The sequence below is a fragment of the Alternaria viburni genome, assembly GCF_023758015.1.
Source record: "Alternaria viburni strain BMP 2772 chromosome Unknown scaffold_23, whole genome shotgun sequence".
Taxonomy (NCBI): domain Eukaryota; kingdom Fungi; phylum Ascomycota; class Dothideomycetes; order Pleosporales; family Pleosporaceae; genus Alternaria; species Alternaria viburni.
Window position 1 is genome coordinate 256970 of NW_026055792.1, and position 15747 is coordinate 272716.

General features: G+C 54.7%; 3 protein-coding genes across 3 annotated transcripts; 1 reads left to right on the plus strand and 2 right to left on the minus strand.

Annotated features, from left to right (window-relative positions):
- Positions 1 to 27: 27 nt before the first annotated feature.
- Positions 28 to 1075, plus strand: J4E79_009087 (uncharacterized protein; the record flags this gene model as incomplete). The annotated part of the gene is made up of 2 exons (XM_049357939.1): positions 28 to 634; positions 690 to 1075. The coding sequence occupies 2 exons, from the start codon at positions 28 to 30 to the stop codon at positions 1073 to 1075; spliced, it is 993 nt and encodes a 330-aa protein (XP_049207538.1).
- Positions 1076 to 1511: 436 nt separating this feature from the next.
- On the minus strand, positions 1512 to 5780 carry J4E79_009088 (uncharacterized protein; the record flags this gene model as incomplete). The annotated part of the gene is made up of 4 exons (XM_049357940.1): positions 1512 to 1531; positions 1705 to 4931; positions 5166 to 5512; positions 5565 to 5780. The coding sequence occupies 4 exons, from the start codon at positions 5778 to 5780 to the stop codon at positions 1512 to 1514; spliced, it is 3810 nt and encodes a 1269-aa protein (XP_049207539.1).
- A 1045-nt stretch (positions 5781 to 6825) lies between these two features.
- Positions 6826 to 9096, minus strand: CAT1 (catalase A; the record flags this gene model as incomplete). Its single annotated transcript, XM_049357941.1, has 2 exons — positions 6826 to 8817; positions 8866 to 9096. The coding sequence occupies 2 exons, from the start codon at positions 9094 to 9096 to the stop codon at positions 6826 to 6828; spliced, it is 2223 nt and encodes a 740-aa protein (XP_049207540.1).
- Positions 9097 to 15747: the final 6651 nt, after the last annotated feature.

Sequence of the window (15747 nt, forward strand, 5' to 3'; positions counted from 1 at the left end):
CGCCGCCCGTCGCAACCCACACCCGCAATGGCACCCGAAGCGCCGCCAAAGACGAAGAAGTCTAAAGCAACGCCGAAAACAGTCGCCGACTTCACCGTTCTTTCCCTCACATTACTCACGTTGTCTGGTCTGCCAGCGCACTGCAACGATGCAAAGCATTACATCTACGTCAAACCACATGCGCCCAGTATACCCACCGCCGATGACGAGCGCAGCCTCTTCGTCGCAAACATACCCATCGATGCCTCCGAGCGCAACATCCGCGCGCTGTTCCAAGAACAATTAGGCGGCTCCATGGTCGAGCGCGTCGAGTTCGATGCCTCTGTTCCCGCGCAACCAATGCACAAGCGCTGGAAGAGCGACAAGCCTACGTCGCAAGACGACTCAGCTATCTCGAGAGGCAAGAAGAGGAAGAGGACCGACGACGCGGCAGTGATAGCAGAGGGTGTGGTGGAAGACGCCGAGAGCGCGCTACCACGGTTATGGAACAGCGAAGTACGAAAGAGCGGGAGCGGCGCCGTTGTTGTTTTTGTAGACAAAAAGAGTGCGAGGGGAGCTCTAAAGGAGATCCAAAAGGCCGTAAAAGAGGGCAGAAGCATATCCTGGAAGGGAGGAGAAGGACTAGGCGTTGAGCGTAAGTCTACACAATCCCCTCTACACTCATCCCACGTCTAACCCAAGAACAACAGGCTACAAATCCCACAACTCCCTCATCTACCCCACCCCAACCCTCCTCCAAACCTCGCTAAACGCCTACCTCACCCAATTCAACGCCCTCGAAACAGCGCGGAACCGCATCCGCAAGACGTCCCGATCTGTTCCTGACGAGGAAGGCTTCATGACGGTTACAAGAGGCGGTCGCGTTGGGCCAGCTAGGTTGGAAGAGGCGGAGAAGAAGAAGGCTGAGTTGGATGAGCGGAAGAGGAATCATAGGGCTACGGATGACTTTTATAGGTTCCAGAATCGGGAGAGGAGGAAGGAGGCTGAGGGGTTGCTGAAGAGGAAGTTTGAGGAGGATAGGCGGAGGGTCGAGGGTATGAGGGAGAGGAGGGGGAGGGTTAGGCCGGAGACGTGAGGACGGGATGTGTGGTGGGCGTCTGATGAAGATCTTTCTTTGGGGAAGTTGCTATATATGGGTCTTTAGAGTGCAGCTGCACGCAGGTTGTGCCACCAAATGAAGTTCCTACTGGATCGTCCTCTTCAAATCACGGCTCACTCAGCATGGCACAAATGTGAGGTAGATGAAAGCAAAAAGTTCATTCAAGATCATAAACTAGCACTCATAAAACTCAACATAACAAAGAAAACAGAAAACCAATCTCGAATCTTTCCTTGAAGAAAGTGAGACGAGTGTGCGCAGACCAGCGACTTAAGTCATCCCATTCCCATTCCCATATGCATTCCCATTCGCAATTCCACCACTCATCTCTTCATCTTCCCCTCCACCTGGGTTCTGTCCAGGTAGTGTTTTCGTCTGAAAACAAGCTTTGTTGAGCCGACGGCTCCCAGTCTTACTCCCACTCCTGCGAAACTGACACATAGAAATCGGTCGCGATCCTTGAGTTTGGCCGCCTTCTATCCCATTGAAGACACTATCGCCTTGCTTGTTTGATGATTGGCATTCGCGCAGAGGAATCGCTAATGGAAGTGCGTGATGCGGCTCGGTTCTTGCAGAAGAGCGGACATGGTTGGCATCGGACGTACGGTCTTTCCGATTGTCATGATAGTCGTCGTCGAGGCCGTTCAGCATCTGCTGTACTGCATTGCTGCTCTTGCTATTCCCATTTGCAGCAGCGATTGGCATAGACGGTATACCTTGATCAGATTCCGTATGCACCTTCTCCCAGACTAGTGCTGAGAGACCGCGAGGGAAGGTCTCAGAAGCCTTGAGCGTGTTGCATTCCCAGTACAACTGTTCACCTAAGTGGAGGAAGCGTCGACTGAGTAGGCGGTCTTGTAGCGCCCATGCACGTGTGTCCCAGCCGAAGTTGGGTGTAGTCAGGATGCCGGCTGGCAGCAAGGCAGAAGCCGGCTGTCGACCTGGAGTCGGGCTTGTGCTGTTTGCTGATCCAAGTAAGGACGCCGGGTAGTTCTTTTCAGGTATGCCCGACATGACCACTTCGCCAGTCAACTGGTCAAGTACGACTGTCAATGCTGCGTTACGGAAGGTGGACGCCATCCTCGTGCACTCTTGTTCCTTGTCTTCTTCCGAATCTTGAAGCACACATAGTGAATCTAGCCAGCAATAGTTGTGGCCCAGGCGGTGTGCTGTCGCAATCGCATTCGCGACTGTGATCGGGAGTGTTCCTAGAGGCAGCTCACTTCGCATGCTCAACAGCGTGCTGCTGGAGAGTACTGGCTGGTTGTCGCCCCATACGTAGCTCAAGGCGACATATTCAGTAGACGACTTCAGGCTGTCGGTCTGAACAATTCTCGCGCGAATCGCATCACCCGGACTTCCCGGAAGAACCTCGATCAGACGTGTGGGTAGGTTGCTGGCATCGCGCTTTGCTGTATGGTGACAAGCTTCATGAGTGTGTGTACACTCGTCTAGCCAGATCTTCGCATTCGAGAGACTAGGCTCTGACTCAGTACTGGTCTTGCCGTGAGCGTGGGAATGGCAGCAGGTTTCGTCGCCGCCTTGGTGAGCTAGCGTCTCTACTCCACCGAGTTCCTCTTGTGGGCCAGGGTATGTCGCCTTGTCGTTCGGCCAGTTGAGACAGCATGGTGCGGGAGTAAAGATCATGGTCAATGATCGTGCGTCCGGCCGCTCATCTGGATCGGCATTCAACATGGTCTGAAGCGTACGCACAACGGTCTGCTCCGTCGTAGTATTTGCCTCAGCCAGGAATGCGGCAAGCTTGTCTTGTATACCGGAGACGTCCTGCCAGTAGTGCTTGCCAGTACGACCGCTGAATGTCTTGCGGAAAGCTAACCATCCCGTGTTGCCTTGGCTGAATGATACAGACGCCATCTCGGCGAAGACACAACCAAGACTCCATATGTCAGCTGCCTGCTTGCGAGTAAAGCCCTCAAAGACTTCAGGGGCGATATATTGGCGTGTTAGCGGCTTGCGCTGGTCGTCGCCCACTTCTTCTGCAGAGCTGACGCCAAAGTCGCTGAGCACCACGTGTGGGAATTCCTGATCGCCTTCTACGATCAAAATGTTCTGGGGCTTGATGTCCATGTGCTTGACAACAGGTCGCTGCTCGTGAAGATACCTCACTGACGAGGCAAGACAGCCAAACATCTTGGTAATAGTCTCTGGCAGGTTGGCAGGCTTCTGCAGCGCTGTTCGCTGCAGCCATCCTGCAAGCGTTGTTTCCGCAACGGGTGAGAGGAGGATCGACATCTTGTCGCCTCTAGAGTAGGCCCCAAGGAATCGAATAATGTGAGGGTGGCGAAGCTTCTGAAGAACGCTGACTTCCTTCTTGAGCTCCGCAATCGCAGTCTGGTCCCGGTTCTTGAGTGTCTTGCGACCGACGTGGAGTCCCGTTTGCTGATGCACGACTTCATCGACCGTACTAAAGCCTCCGGAGCCCAGAAGCTTGACACTTAGGAATGACGTCGTTGATGGACGTAGTTCTGTCCTGGATAGTGTCATGGCCGTATTGTCTTGAGTGGACGTCGTTGGCTTCGTATCCAATGATGCGTCGGAAGGCTGAATATCTGGATACTCTGGGCTGGAGAGAGGTGCGGCAGATGACCCTGGAGCAGCAGCGGCTACATCAGCCCTGGAATATTTCCAGTGAGGGTGTTCTGATAGTCGAGCATCCGTTCTACTGCCTGAGGATGAGTCCAGGAGTACACTCCTCACGGACTGGGAGAGCCCATCGCTGGCCAGAGAGATCTTGTGGTCTTCCTCTGTAGCAACGTGGCTGTTTTGCAGTAGTTGCTGATCGGTCGTTTCAGGTGAGATCGATGACTGAGAGATGTTCGGCGAAAGTGTAGTGGGTTTGATAAGTTGGTCCGCACAATACAACTGGCTCTCACCGAGTTGTGAGAGCTGGAATTGGAAGAATCCGCCGCTTGATGACTGGCCTGCAGAACCGCCGCTGCCGCCCGAGCCAGTGTGTTTGGAGCCACCGTCACCCTGTGGATGGAAAGGCGGTTGAGGGGAAGGCTTGCCACCGAAGCCGCCATCGCCTGGCCCGTCGTCATTGTCGTCGTCTGCGGAATCGAGGCTGTCGTTGTCTTCCTCGTCGCGCCAATCAAGCATAGTTTTGCCTTGCTTGAAGTGATCCGCAATGTGATCTATTCGTTCTTGTCTCGTCTCGAAGCGATGTCGGCAAAATCCACACTTGCGTGGGAATTCGGTCTCGGAGTACACGGTGCTGGCCTCGTCGAAGTCCTCCGCGTTCATCTCAGGGTGGATATTGCGGAAATGCTGGACAAAGTGGTACTTTCTGAAGCACGGTCGAACGTTATCGACACCCCCGACTGTACACAGGCTGCAGACCCATGATTTGCATGGGTAGCCTTCTTCCTCATTCCGCTTCCAGTCATTCTTACGGCCATACCGCTTGCCACATTTCCGCGTGCACTGGTAAATTTTTCTGGGGTCCCTACCGAGCAACTCCAGGTCTTCGGTAGGTGTGCACCGCTTCTTACCCCGTGTGGTGACTGGCTGTACGGTGACAGTAGTGTTGTCGCAATTTGGAGACGAGCCGGGGGTGACCGTCTCTCCGAGTGCTTGTTGTATCGTGTTCCCATAAGCAGTGTATGCCCCTGAAAGCTCTGTTTGGTACGTCTGATCATCCCAAAAGAGGTCGGGCTGCTTCTGCTGCCGGTCTTGTTGGATGAGTGCTGTTTGGGACTTGTAGGCCGAATCGCTCTGGTTACCACCCATGCCCTGCTTCAAGAGCTGACCGAACCAGCTTCGGATGGCATCTGCAGGCTCACCGGTGAGCTGGCTTAGTGAGTCGATGTGCCTATCACTTTTGAACTGTTAGCATTGATAAACTTTACTCTGGTCTTACACACACGTATGCGCTACATGATATCGAAGCTGAGGAGGAAGTCGCCGGCCAGGGGATACATGTGTGCATGACTCGGATATGACCACGAAGCACAGCTCCTCGCACCCCATAAATGCATGGACGGACTTCCCTCTGGCCGTGATATCCGTCTCGCTGAACAATCTTGGTCGGAGGTCATGAGCTTACCTGGGCAGCACATTGTATTTATGGAACCACGTTGCGCAGACATCGGCTGCTTCATCTGGAAGACCTTCTACGGCCACGGGCGGGGTCGCCTCCAGACCCCAGCTGGATGTCGTCGTTGCAGGAGGTGTTGGGAATAATGGGAAATCAAAGCTTGCGTGACGCTTAGACTGAGGGTAGTCCTGCGTCTCAAGCTGCAGCGGCCGCTTGCCAAGCGCATTAAACTGCGTAGGCATGGCATCAAATGAGTGAAGTGGTGTAGGTGGGTATGCCTTCGCGGTATGTTGGAGCTGCATATCAGGTGTGAGCTGTGCCATCCATGCTGGGGTCGCCGAGGTGTCATCCAAGGTCTGCCGCATGGTTAGCAAGTATGCGATATGGCGAAATTAACAATACGCTTACCAGACTTTGTTGCATTGTGCACTGCTGAGGGTTGGTTTCGAATACAGCGGGATCAATGAAAGATGATGATGCGGAAGTATCGATACCCTCGTCAGCGAAGAAGAAGCCAGAAGTGTTATCCGCTGGCGTGTACGACTGCTGCTGCTGCGGCGTCGCGAACATGTTGCTGAAATCCATGTTGGTGTCAAAGGCGAAACCTGCGCCCTGATGGTCCATGACTATGTGTGGTGTATTTGTCAGAGGGCGTTCAATTTCGTCGTAGTAGACGGTTAGCAATCACGGGCTCAAAGAAAGAGCGGGAGCGAAAATGATGGAAAGTGAGTGTTCAGGAGCCTGAGGCTTGTCGCTCAGTATTTTAGATCAAAGGGCGCTGCGCCCACGAGTGTTGCAGTCGCTTTCGGAGTCATCCACGCAGCCCTTCAGCTCTGGGAAAGGGCGATGGAGATCCAAGGTTTAGGCAACCGGTCAGACGATTAGTGGGGATTCGCGGTAACTTTACGACCTCGCCAAGACGGTCGTTCGAGACGCGATTGTGGCGCTGGGAAACCTGCGGGATTTGGCAAACCTCCTGAATCCTTCTAGTCGCCTCATATATTCTCAAGGCGTGTCTAATGTAGGAGTGCGAAATAGTGATGATGTTCGGACTCGTCGCAAAGTTCAGTGTCGGGGTCGAAAAGAAACGGCCGCACATTCGTAAGCACTAATTTGCTGTAACGCCCTTTTCTCGCTGCGCATCCAGATGGGGTTAGCCGAAAGTGGGGCGTGTGGCTGAGCTGCAGAAGATACGGAGAACGCGAACTTGGACTCACCCCCATATTGAGGTTTAGCTGCCCTCTTGACAATGTGCTATTTGTTAGGATCGCATACTCATCTCTCTGGACTTGCATAGCTTCTGCTCTAGCGAAACGCCATGTACACTAGTTAGTCGACGTGCAACCAACCTCGAAGTGTACTACCCTCTTATCGTTCTCGATGCTTTGTCTGGGTTAATGGGAACATCGAAAAAAAGTCGAAGTGTGTGAAAGCCGCGACGGCGCCTACAGTTGCTGACAGAGTTGGACATGATGGACGCCATCTCTGCTCTTTATGGAAGGCGTTTGCTCTTGCATCATAGAATATAATCTTGGTAGCTTAAAAAGGAACATGAGTGGCTTGGAATTTTTTGTGAAATTGTTCATGTGGTATCATTGAAAATTATCTACGTTCATGAAAGGAAGGATCTCTTGACCTAGTATCATCATCATTCTCTTCCCATCACGCCTTAGTACGCAGCCATCTGGTTAAGCCCAGCAGTCTCACGCTCAAAGTTCTTGTGTTGCGAGATGCTGAACAGGTACGCGCTGGTGAAGTCCTTGGCCTCCTTGGCCATGTTGACGGCCTCCTTGAAGCTATCGGCGTGAACCTGACCAGCAGTGACGACACCGTAGCTGTTGACAACATCAGCAGCAGCCGAGAACTCCATACCGGGGAGGTCGACAGCCTGCTTGATGAACGACACGCCTTCGCCGGTAGCACCAATCGCCTTCAAGTGACCGAAGGCTTCGCGGATCCAGTGAACAGCGCGGCCATTCTTGCGCAGGGTCTCGATGGACTTGGCGCCACCGGGCACAAAGACACTGTCGTACATGGTGGAGCGCTGGCCCTCAAGGTGGTGGTCTGCTACAACGCCGGAGCTGCTCTTGTCCTCACCTTCGGCGAAGATCTTGTTTCTCCTGGGAGAGATGGTGAAGGGAAGGGCGCCGGCAGCGGTCAGGGCGGCCTTGATGCCGTTGTAAGCAACCTTGTCGTAACCATCAGCGATGAGAATAGCGACCATACGGGTGGCAATGGTAGGCTTCTCGGGCATAAAGTCCATTTGCGATAGACCCTTGGCCTTCTTGTTGTGCTTGGGGCGAGTTTGTTGAGTGGGCACATCGCTACCAACCATCTCCGCAACAGTCTGAGCAAGCTCAAGATCGATCTCGCAGAGACGCTCACAGAGGCGCTTGTAGACAACAGGGTCGTCGCAGTGGTCGAGCTCAAAGGCAAATGCGTCCTTCATGTGCATCTTCTCGTTCTCCGACATGGAGTTGTAGAAGAGCTCGGCCTGGTTCTTGTGCTCCCTGAACTTGCTGCTCTGCATGCGGGCCTTGATACCGGCAGTCTTCTCTGGGTAGTCGATGTAAGCACCCTCCTTCTCGGTGGCAGGGGGCACAGTCTGGTAGCGGTTGGGCCAGTAGTTGACCTTGCCCTTGGTGATGGTGTGGCGCATGGCACCGTCACGGTTGAAGTTCATGACGGGGCAAACTGGCTTGTTGATTGGCAACTCTTCCCAGTTGATACCCAGACGAGAGAGCTGGGTGTCCTGGTAGGAGAAGTTGCGTCCCTGCAGGAGAGGATCGTTACTGAAGCCGATACCAGGGACAATGTGGCTTGTGCAGAAGGCGACCTGCTCAGTCTGTGTGAAGAACTCGTCGGGGTTCTGGTTCAGCTCGAGCTGACCAATGTATCGGATAGGCACCAGCTCCTCAGGCCAGACCTTGGTAGCATCCAGAATGTCAAAGTCGAAGTCGTGCTCGCGAGACTCTGGGAGAACCTGGATACCAAACTTCCACTTGGGGTAGGCGCCGCTCTCGATAGCCATCCACAAGTCTTTGCGGTGGAAATCAGGGTCTTGACCAGCTATCTTGAGTGCCTCGTCCCACACAAAGCTGTGTACACCGAGCTCGGGTGTGAAATGGAACTTGACAAAGCTCCTCTCGCCCTTAGCGTTGACGAGTGTGTAGGTGTTGACACCAAAACCCTGCATCATGCGGTATGAGCGGGGGATGGTACGGTCGGACATGGCCCACATGAACATGTGCGTCGCCTCTGGGTGCATGTACTGGAAGTCCCAGAAGTTGTTGTGTGCAGTTTGTGCCTGGGGGATTTCGCAGTCAGGCTCTGGCTTGCCGGAGTGAATGACATCGGGGAACTTCATGGAGTCCTGGATGAAGAAGACGGGAATGTTGTTGCCAACGATGTCCCAGTTGCCCTCCTCTGTGTAGAACTTTACGGCGAAACCGCGAACATCGCGCACGGTGTCTGCGGAGCCACGGCTACCCAGTACAGTGGAGAATCGTAGGAAGACGGGGGTCTCGCGCGATGTGTCGGTAAGGACGCCAGCTGAAGTAACGTCTTCGGCCGACTCGAAGAGAGTGAACTTTCCGAAGGCGCCGGAACCACGGGCGTGGACAACACGCTCGGGAATGCGCTCGTGGTCGAAGCGGTGGATCTAACATTGTTACTACTCAGTCTTGGTGGCCAGGTCTGGTCTGCATACCTTCTCACGCGCGAAGTGGTCCTCTAAAAGAGAGGGACCGGTCTGGTCATCGGTCGCCACCTTCAGCCAGTCGTCGGTGTTGTTCTGCTTGACACCGAAGTCGCTGGTGATGCGCCACTTGTCGTCGTGTACATCCTTGGTGACGGCTGCGAGCTGGGCCATTTTGCCAGTCTTCTCGCCAGTGAGGCCCTTGGCCTTCTCTGCGACGTTGCCTATGATTTCGGACGCCATTTTGTCGAGTGTGCAAAGATTGAGTCGATTGGCGATGTCAATCGGTGTGGTGGCCGTTTGCTGCGCGCGCCGCGCCCGTCTTTGTACTGCCGGGACTGTTTACTTTTCGACGTCATAGCGACGTGTGTTCGCTGCACTTCGGCTTGGAGTTGCCTAATGCCTCTACCGCACAGCTCCATCAGGACAGCGACTGCGTGTTTGCGACGCGCTTGAAAGTGGAGTCTGTGAACTCCAGCCAATGGCAAAGAAGATGATGTTCGATCATCGTGATTGAACCTTTGCATCGACTGCCGAGCGATGCCGATGTGCCACGCGAGACTCAACTTTGCCATGTACCCGGCAGCTAGCCCCTGCCATTCGAGAATCGCATGCTGAGAAATGGCCTTTTCTGAAGCCCATGCTTGAACCCGCCACTACATTTTCTTTCCAGCGAACCAAGACCGAGTCGTCCGCGAGTGTGAAAATTGCCGTTGCTCGCAAATATCCTACTGTGACGTCAATGATGGAAAACCGTTAAAAGGCCCACGTGTGGATGCCCCGCACCGCCCCCACCAGCTGCATGTGCCAGGACAGATCATCACGATATTCTGGGCTGCGACAGCTTCAGGCGCGAAGGGAGGGGGTCGCAAGAAGAAGGTCCAGAATATTGAGGGCGACGAAGACGAGTTCTCAGGCTGCGTCGGGCTACGCATGGACCGGCTCACAAGCTTTCGCGTTCGCTCCTGGCTCCTAAACCCTATCGCATCTTCCCCGACAAACTTTCCTAGAGCTAGCAACTCATCATTAACGCCGGACACTACGATGGCCGTTGGCTTGCGTGCGAAACGCACATCCGCCGCGTGACCTGATCTTGGCGAACCGCGAAAGCCGGATGACTACGCGTCTATAGCCACACATAACGTCCGGAACTTTTCCTGGATCAATGCTCGCTTTGCAGCTTCATGCAACTCGAGTAGGCCGCTCTACGCTAATGCCGGGGTTGCTTTTTCGCACAGTAGGCCACTGGATTGCGAAGCGTTGATAGCGCGCTTCACAAAATCATCTGCTAGCCTATTTTGCACAGCGTGTGTATGCGACTGGCTTATCTCCAAAGTCACGATGTGTTGACGCTGATCTATGTTATTTGCCGATGGTGTTTCGCAAATTAGTAGCAGCAAATGGTCTTGCCGCATCCTGCATCCGCCATGAGCCGTGATGTTCCGGACAATCCTTCCGCCAATGAGCCATGAGTACGTTTTACAGTGGTTAGCATTGCCTGCTCGGTCGCTTTGCCTGATGATCGACAGGCATTGTGCGTGTCAATTGTACCTTGCATCTATACCGAAGGCTCCGCGGCTTCCGGAAGTTACAGTTGTCAAACGGCGGAAAAACTCTCTCGTCGGCATTTTGGCAATGGAACCGGTACGTCAGTAGCCTAAGCCTCGCTTTCGCTTAGAGGGCTGATATGAATGCGAGCATCCAAATTATATCTTATCATATCAGTGAACTAACCGTTGGCTTGTGCTAAGGCAGGCACTTTCGATATAACCCTTATGTCGTTCATGTTGTCGCTGCCTGAAAGGGTGCGCAAAACGCCCGTTTGGCCGCTTTTCTAAGTATTGATGATCTGCTGCTAACCCCACAAGCTTTATCGGTTTCAGTGTCCAATGCTTTCAAGTACGGATATAGATGAGCAACATTTATGCGGAGCTTGTTCGCACCGTGAGGCTGCAACGGGCTCTGGAGCTGGGTTCCGGTAACTACCGCTGTCCATGGATGCATCTCCTGTGGAGCTGCATCCTAGCTGCATGTGCAACTATATTCTTTCTCTCCCTATGCCAGCGAGATTTCTGTTTCGGATGCAGGCTGTACTGTAGATGAGCTGACAAGGGAAGAGTCTCAACAACATGTAAGATTGCTTATGATGTCGTCGATGATAACCAAGAAGTCATAACGGTGCCGAGAGTAGACGAGACACCCTGTCCGTCATGAGGCGGGGCAGCCCCGGTCCTCATAGTTGCTGATCAGGCGTACGCCGAGGTTGACGCATGGCTTTGGTGCTAGTCATGGCGGCGGCCATGATATATGTACAGGTGGAGTGGGGCATGCTGTGCCTCTTAGCAATTGCTATCCTGATAGGAATGCTAGCGAGAGGAGCTGCCAACGGTTTTGTGGTCAGCGGAAGAATGTAAGGATAGGGCCGCTGTCACAAGCGCACCGTGGCATAGCGTGGCCTGAGCTAGTGCCTTCGCGTGTGGTAAGCGCAACCGAGATGCGCATCCTGGAGATTACCGCCAGGCTGACCTGAACGGCGCTGAGTCGCAAGTGATCCTTTGAGAATTGTGCGTGAATCGGCCGGCACTCGCATGGGCACTGATGTGGCTCCTCTCGTAATCTCCACCTTGTACTGCACTGATCTGCGGACGATGCTGATCGTTGATCAGCTCTCGAGTGTGGTCGACTGCCGAGCAACAGCCGGAGCAGGTGACATGAGGCTGCTGTGATGCGTGGAGACGTGGGACAAGCCACACACAAAGGGGAAAACGAGTCACATCTTAATCTTACAGCCGCGAGCCTCCGTGCCTCAAACGTGGATGGATCTGCCGAAACACAACCCTGGCCCAAGTGGGCGATAGCCCCCAGGCGAGGGCAACAGACTTTACAGGATTGTTGCAGGTAGAAAGACGTAGGTTGCTTCTGCGCGCCAGTTCTGCAGTCGCGCGGACTTGATTCCTGCGTCTCGCAAAACGAAACAGTCCGCGTTGCTTTTTGATCACCGACGGCGCATCTGCACTTGTGGAGCTCCAGGTCGCACAAGTCGATCAGGTAAGAGCGGGCCGTGACGCTAGGCCACGTCGGGCGAAGCGTGCAAAACTACCCCTGTCGCCCGTTGGAGACTGCTTGTGCAACACATTTTTTTGACAGGCTAGGTACACAGCATGCGACGAGTAGCGCCTGTATCTCGATCGCGGTCCGTAAGGGGACGTGTCCATTCGTGTAGGATGGCTCTGCGCTCCAGGTGACTGCTCGTACTGTTGCCGGGATGTGGAGACGGGCTGTCATCACGTCTGGTGAGCGACGGGCCAGCTGCGCAAGCCGGCTCAACCACGATCCCCTTCATACCGGCGCTGACGTGGTGGCTCATTTGGCGGGCGTGATGTCGGCTAGATGTTTGCAATCCGCAGTTCGTTTGGTGCCAGGGTTCTAAATTGGGTAGGCGACTGAGGTGAGGACGTTTCCATCTCGTCTCGAATCATGGGCGTAGGTCGCAATCACTACGCTAAAGCTTGCGTCCAAATTTGGCCCACCGAACAACTAGACTCGACAGCAGACGCTTCACTTGACCTCGCCCTAAGGTAGCTGTCGTGGAGTTGCGTTGACGTTATGCAAGGACGGCCCTTATTATTGCCTCCAATGTTCCACCCGTGGTGTCCGTCGCGCTGGAATCGACAGCGCATGACGAGGACTGTAGAGCCCGGGCGTGTTTTCATCATGTCGAATTGCATTCACAAGGGTGCCATGTGCCAGCGATGTGCGGTCGCGACAAGAACCAGGGTGCGTTTATTTGGTCGACGACCACTTCTGCTTGAGTCGAGGCGTGAGTCAGGACGCGCAAACAGACTCGGGCGCTGGCCGCCGACAATGCGACTGAGGTTAGTTGGCGATATCCACATTGGCGTCACAGGCGAGCATGCGGCTATCCGTCTGGCACAATGTTGCAACTAGCCTTGTAACTCACGGACTGTTGCAGTAGTGGAGGTCAACGTCCATCAACAGCACATGTTGTACCGTACGAGTAAGATGCAGACGAGAGAGTCAGCCCTGTATGGTCTGATGCACGGGGCCCTCATCCGACCAGCCAAGGGAACCTGCTGCCGCCGCGAGAGTGCTGGCGTTGCATGTCCTGTTTGCGTGGTATCCAAGTACCTCAGGCGCAGATGAATGGAAATGGACGAGCATCGGAGCTGGCGCAGCGGGTGTTTCCTGGCAAAGTGCCGGGTTGACTCCGCAAGTGTGCAGACCCTGGGCAGGTGAAGGAAGAGAGCAACGGTCGTCGGGTGTCCAGGCACGGCGATTGGGCCATTCACGGCGTGTTGGTCACAGCACTGGCGCTCGACAAGGAGGCGGGATCACCCTGGCTGATGCGATGCTGGCTTGCTGGCTGCAGCTAGGCGTCAAGGCTAGTAGCTCCGCGTATGTATGTGCTTGCCTTTCCGCACGGAGCCAACGGCTGTACAAGACTGTCGCGTCTTGTTGCAAACGGGAGCGAAGGTAATCTAAGAGCTTTGGAGCGTACCGTCAGACTGGCTCGCTGCCATGTCGAAGTTATAAAACTCTCCACGCTGCCCGCTGCATCCCCTCTGGACGCTCCGACCAATTCCTCACCCGCTCGACCAAGTAGACCTACCCTGCTGCTGCTCTTCTGCTCTCCTCCCCGACCAGTCCAGCACCATCCCACGCCCGCCAACAAGCTTTGATACCTCCGCCGACCGCCTATCTTCTCCGCGTCACGCTTGTTTTTTGGCCTGCCTTTCTTCTTCCTGCTCCAATTCCATCTTCTCCTCTGCTTCCCCGCGAGCCCGTTGAGCTGCGCTCCGCACGGCAGTCTCGCCCTCACCTGCAAGAAGAAAGAGCTCCCGTCCGCCAGCCAATCAGCGCCCCCAAGCTGCCACCCCGCCTTCCTCGTCTCCCACGCCGCTGCAGAAGGCGCTACCCCCGCCGTACGACCGCGCCTGCCCCATTCGCCGGCCCCCGCCAACATGTGCACCAAGGTCGTACACAAATATGGCTGCGGCCACGAGATTGCTGAGAAGGCGCCATGCGCGACGTCAAGAACAGCTCCTTGCGGCGTCTGCAACACCAAGACCGTCAAGCACGACGAGAAGTGTGATAGATGCGACCATTGAGACAGGTGCGCCCGACCCTCCCCAAACCCTACGCGTCACACGTGTCTAACCCCCCTCGTCCTATAGTGTACTCCCGTCAAATTATTCGCACGATACCCCATCACGGCCAGCCAGTCGCACGCATCGAGCCCGCCTTCGCACTCGCATTCCAAGCACCTCCTCTCTCTTAGCTTCTCGTCGCGCGACTCTCTGGCCCTGATACACAGCTAGCTCCCCATTGAGGCTCTAGCCCTAGGACTGCATTTCACGGCGTCACGGATTTCAAAAAAGTATTGGTCCCCTTTGGGTATTGTCTCTTAATTGGACTGTGGGCACCGCAGGTCCGGCGTTTTGGATACAGGCTGGTGTTGCGAGACACTTTCTTACTCGTGCCACTGGGCAGCTTTCTTACTACATGGATACCACGCTCTCCTAATCTTGTCGCGCCATGCGCCGACGGCGAACCGCACCGGTTCTCTCTTCTTATCTTGTCATTGTTATCACTATATCTCTGTCTGCAGTCTCTGGCGCTCCGCGACGCTGACACGAGGGGAAACGGCCAGTATACGAGCAAGTCAATCAAACCCTGGGCATCCGAGATGGGCACTTCGTCCTCTCTCGGATTGCCATAATTCATCTGTTGAGCCCATTCTTCTATTGCGCCGCCTCCGCGGATCTCGAGACCGTCGCGGCCCAATCAATCTGCGCTGATCTGCGGTACAGTATCACGCATGAGGAACATATGCAATGCCGTTTTTCGCCAATCGCCCTGGCTTACGGCCTCTGCGATGCCATCAATCACATTTCATGTAGCTCTCGAACCACGTCGGCGAGCTGCGCCAATCACGCGAGCCGCCTATTTGCTCTGTATATTGGGTCTGACTCCCTTGTATACCAGCCCTGCACTAATACCCAGGTAAACGAGACGACGTGGTCAAGGCACCGTCTATTCTAAGCCCGTGATAGGATGCCATCAATCAAGCTCCAGTCTTGTCATGCAGCACATGCTAGCATGTGCACCGGGCACAAGTCTCAACCTGGGAACAGGAGCGTCGCCGTCGTATGATGCTCAAATCATGGCTGTCTTATTACACCTCCGATCATGCTGAGGGACGGGCCGTGGCATGTTCAACGCCGTAAGCTTAGAGGCGTCTCTCCCAGCCATGCTGCCACATGTATCTCAGCCTCCATGGCCGCCTGAAAACTCTCGCAGTAAACCCAGTCCAAGTGAGTGCAGTGCTCTCATGTGACCAACAGCAAAGCCGCGGCCTGTGCAGACATGTATCCAGATCGCCAAATAACCGAGACTCTTGTATATTGGCACCTGATATGCGTCAAGCTCCGCACTGGTCATCTGCAGCCAACCGGGTAACGCGTCTTCTAGAAGGCATTCAGCCTGACCACCTTGACGGTTCAACCGAAGACTGAGCCACATAGACGCAGCAATAGCGTCCTTTGTCATGCGTGTGATTGTGCACCGGCCCCATCAGGCTTTTCTCGCCACGCTGTTGAAGCTAGTATGGTTGATTGAATCGACACTCGAGAGCGCCGTGGCCCCTCTGAATTGGCATCTTCAGTCTAATTTAATCCCCTGTGGTGGGTGTTTTGCATGTACCAGTGCCGACCCTTGTGACTACCACTCTATCCCTTGCTCTTGATTCCGCGAGACATCACATGGTCGATCTGCAGCAAGGCGCTTGTACTAGTACGTGCAGCGACGCAAAGCGGCTCCTTTCGCTTCATCAATTAGACGACCTTCTCGCGAGTGCAGTCGCATCCTGTGCCA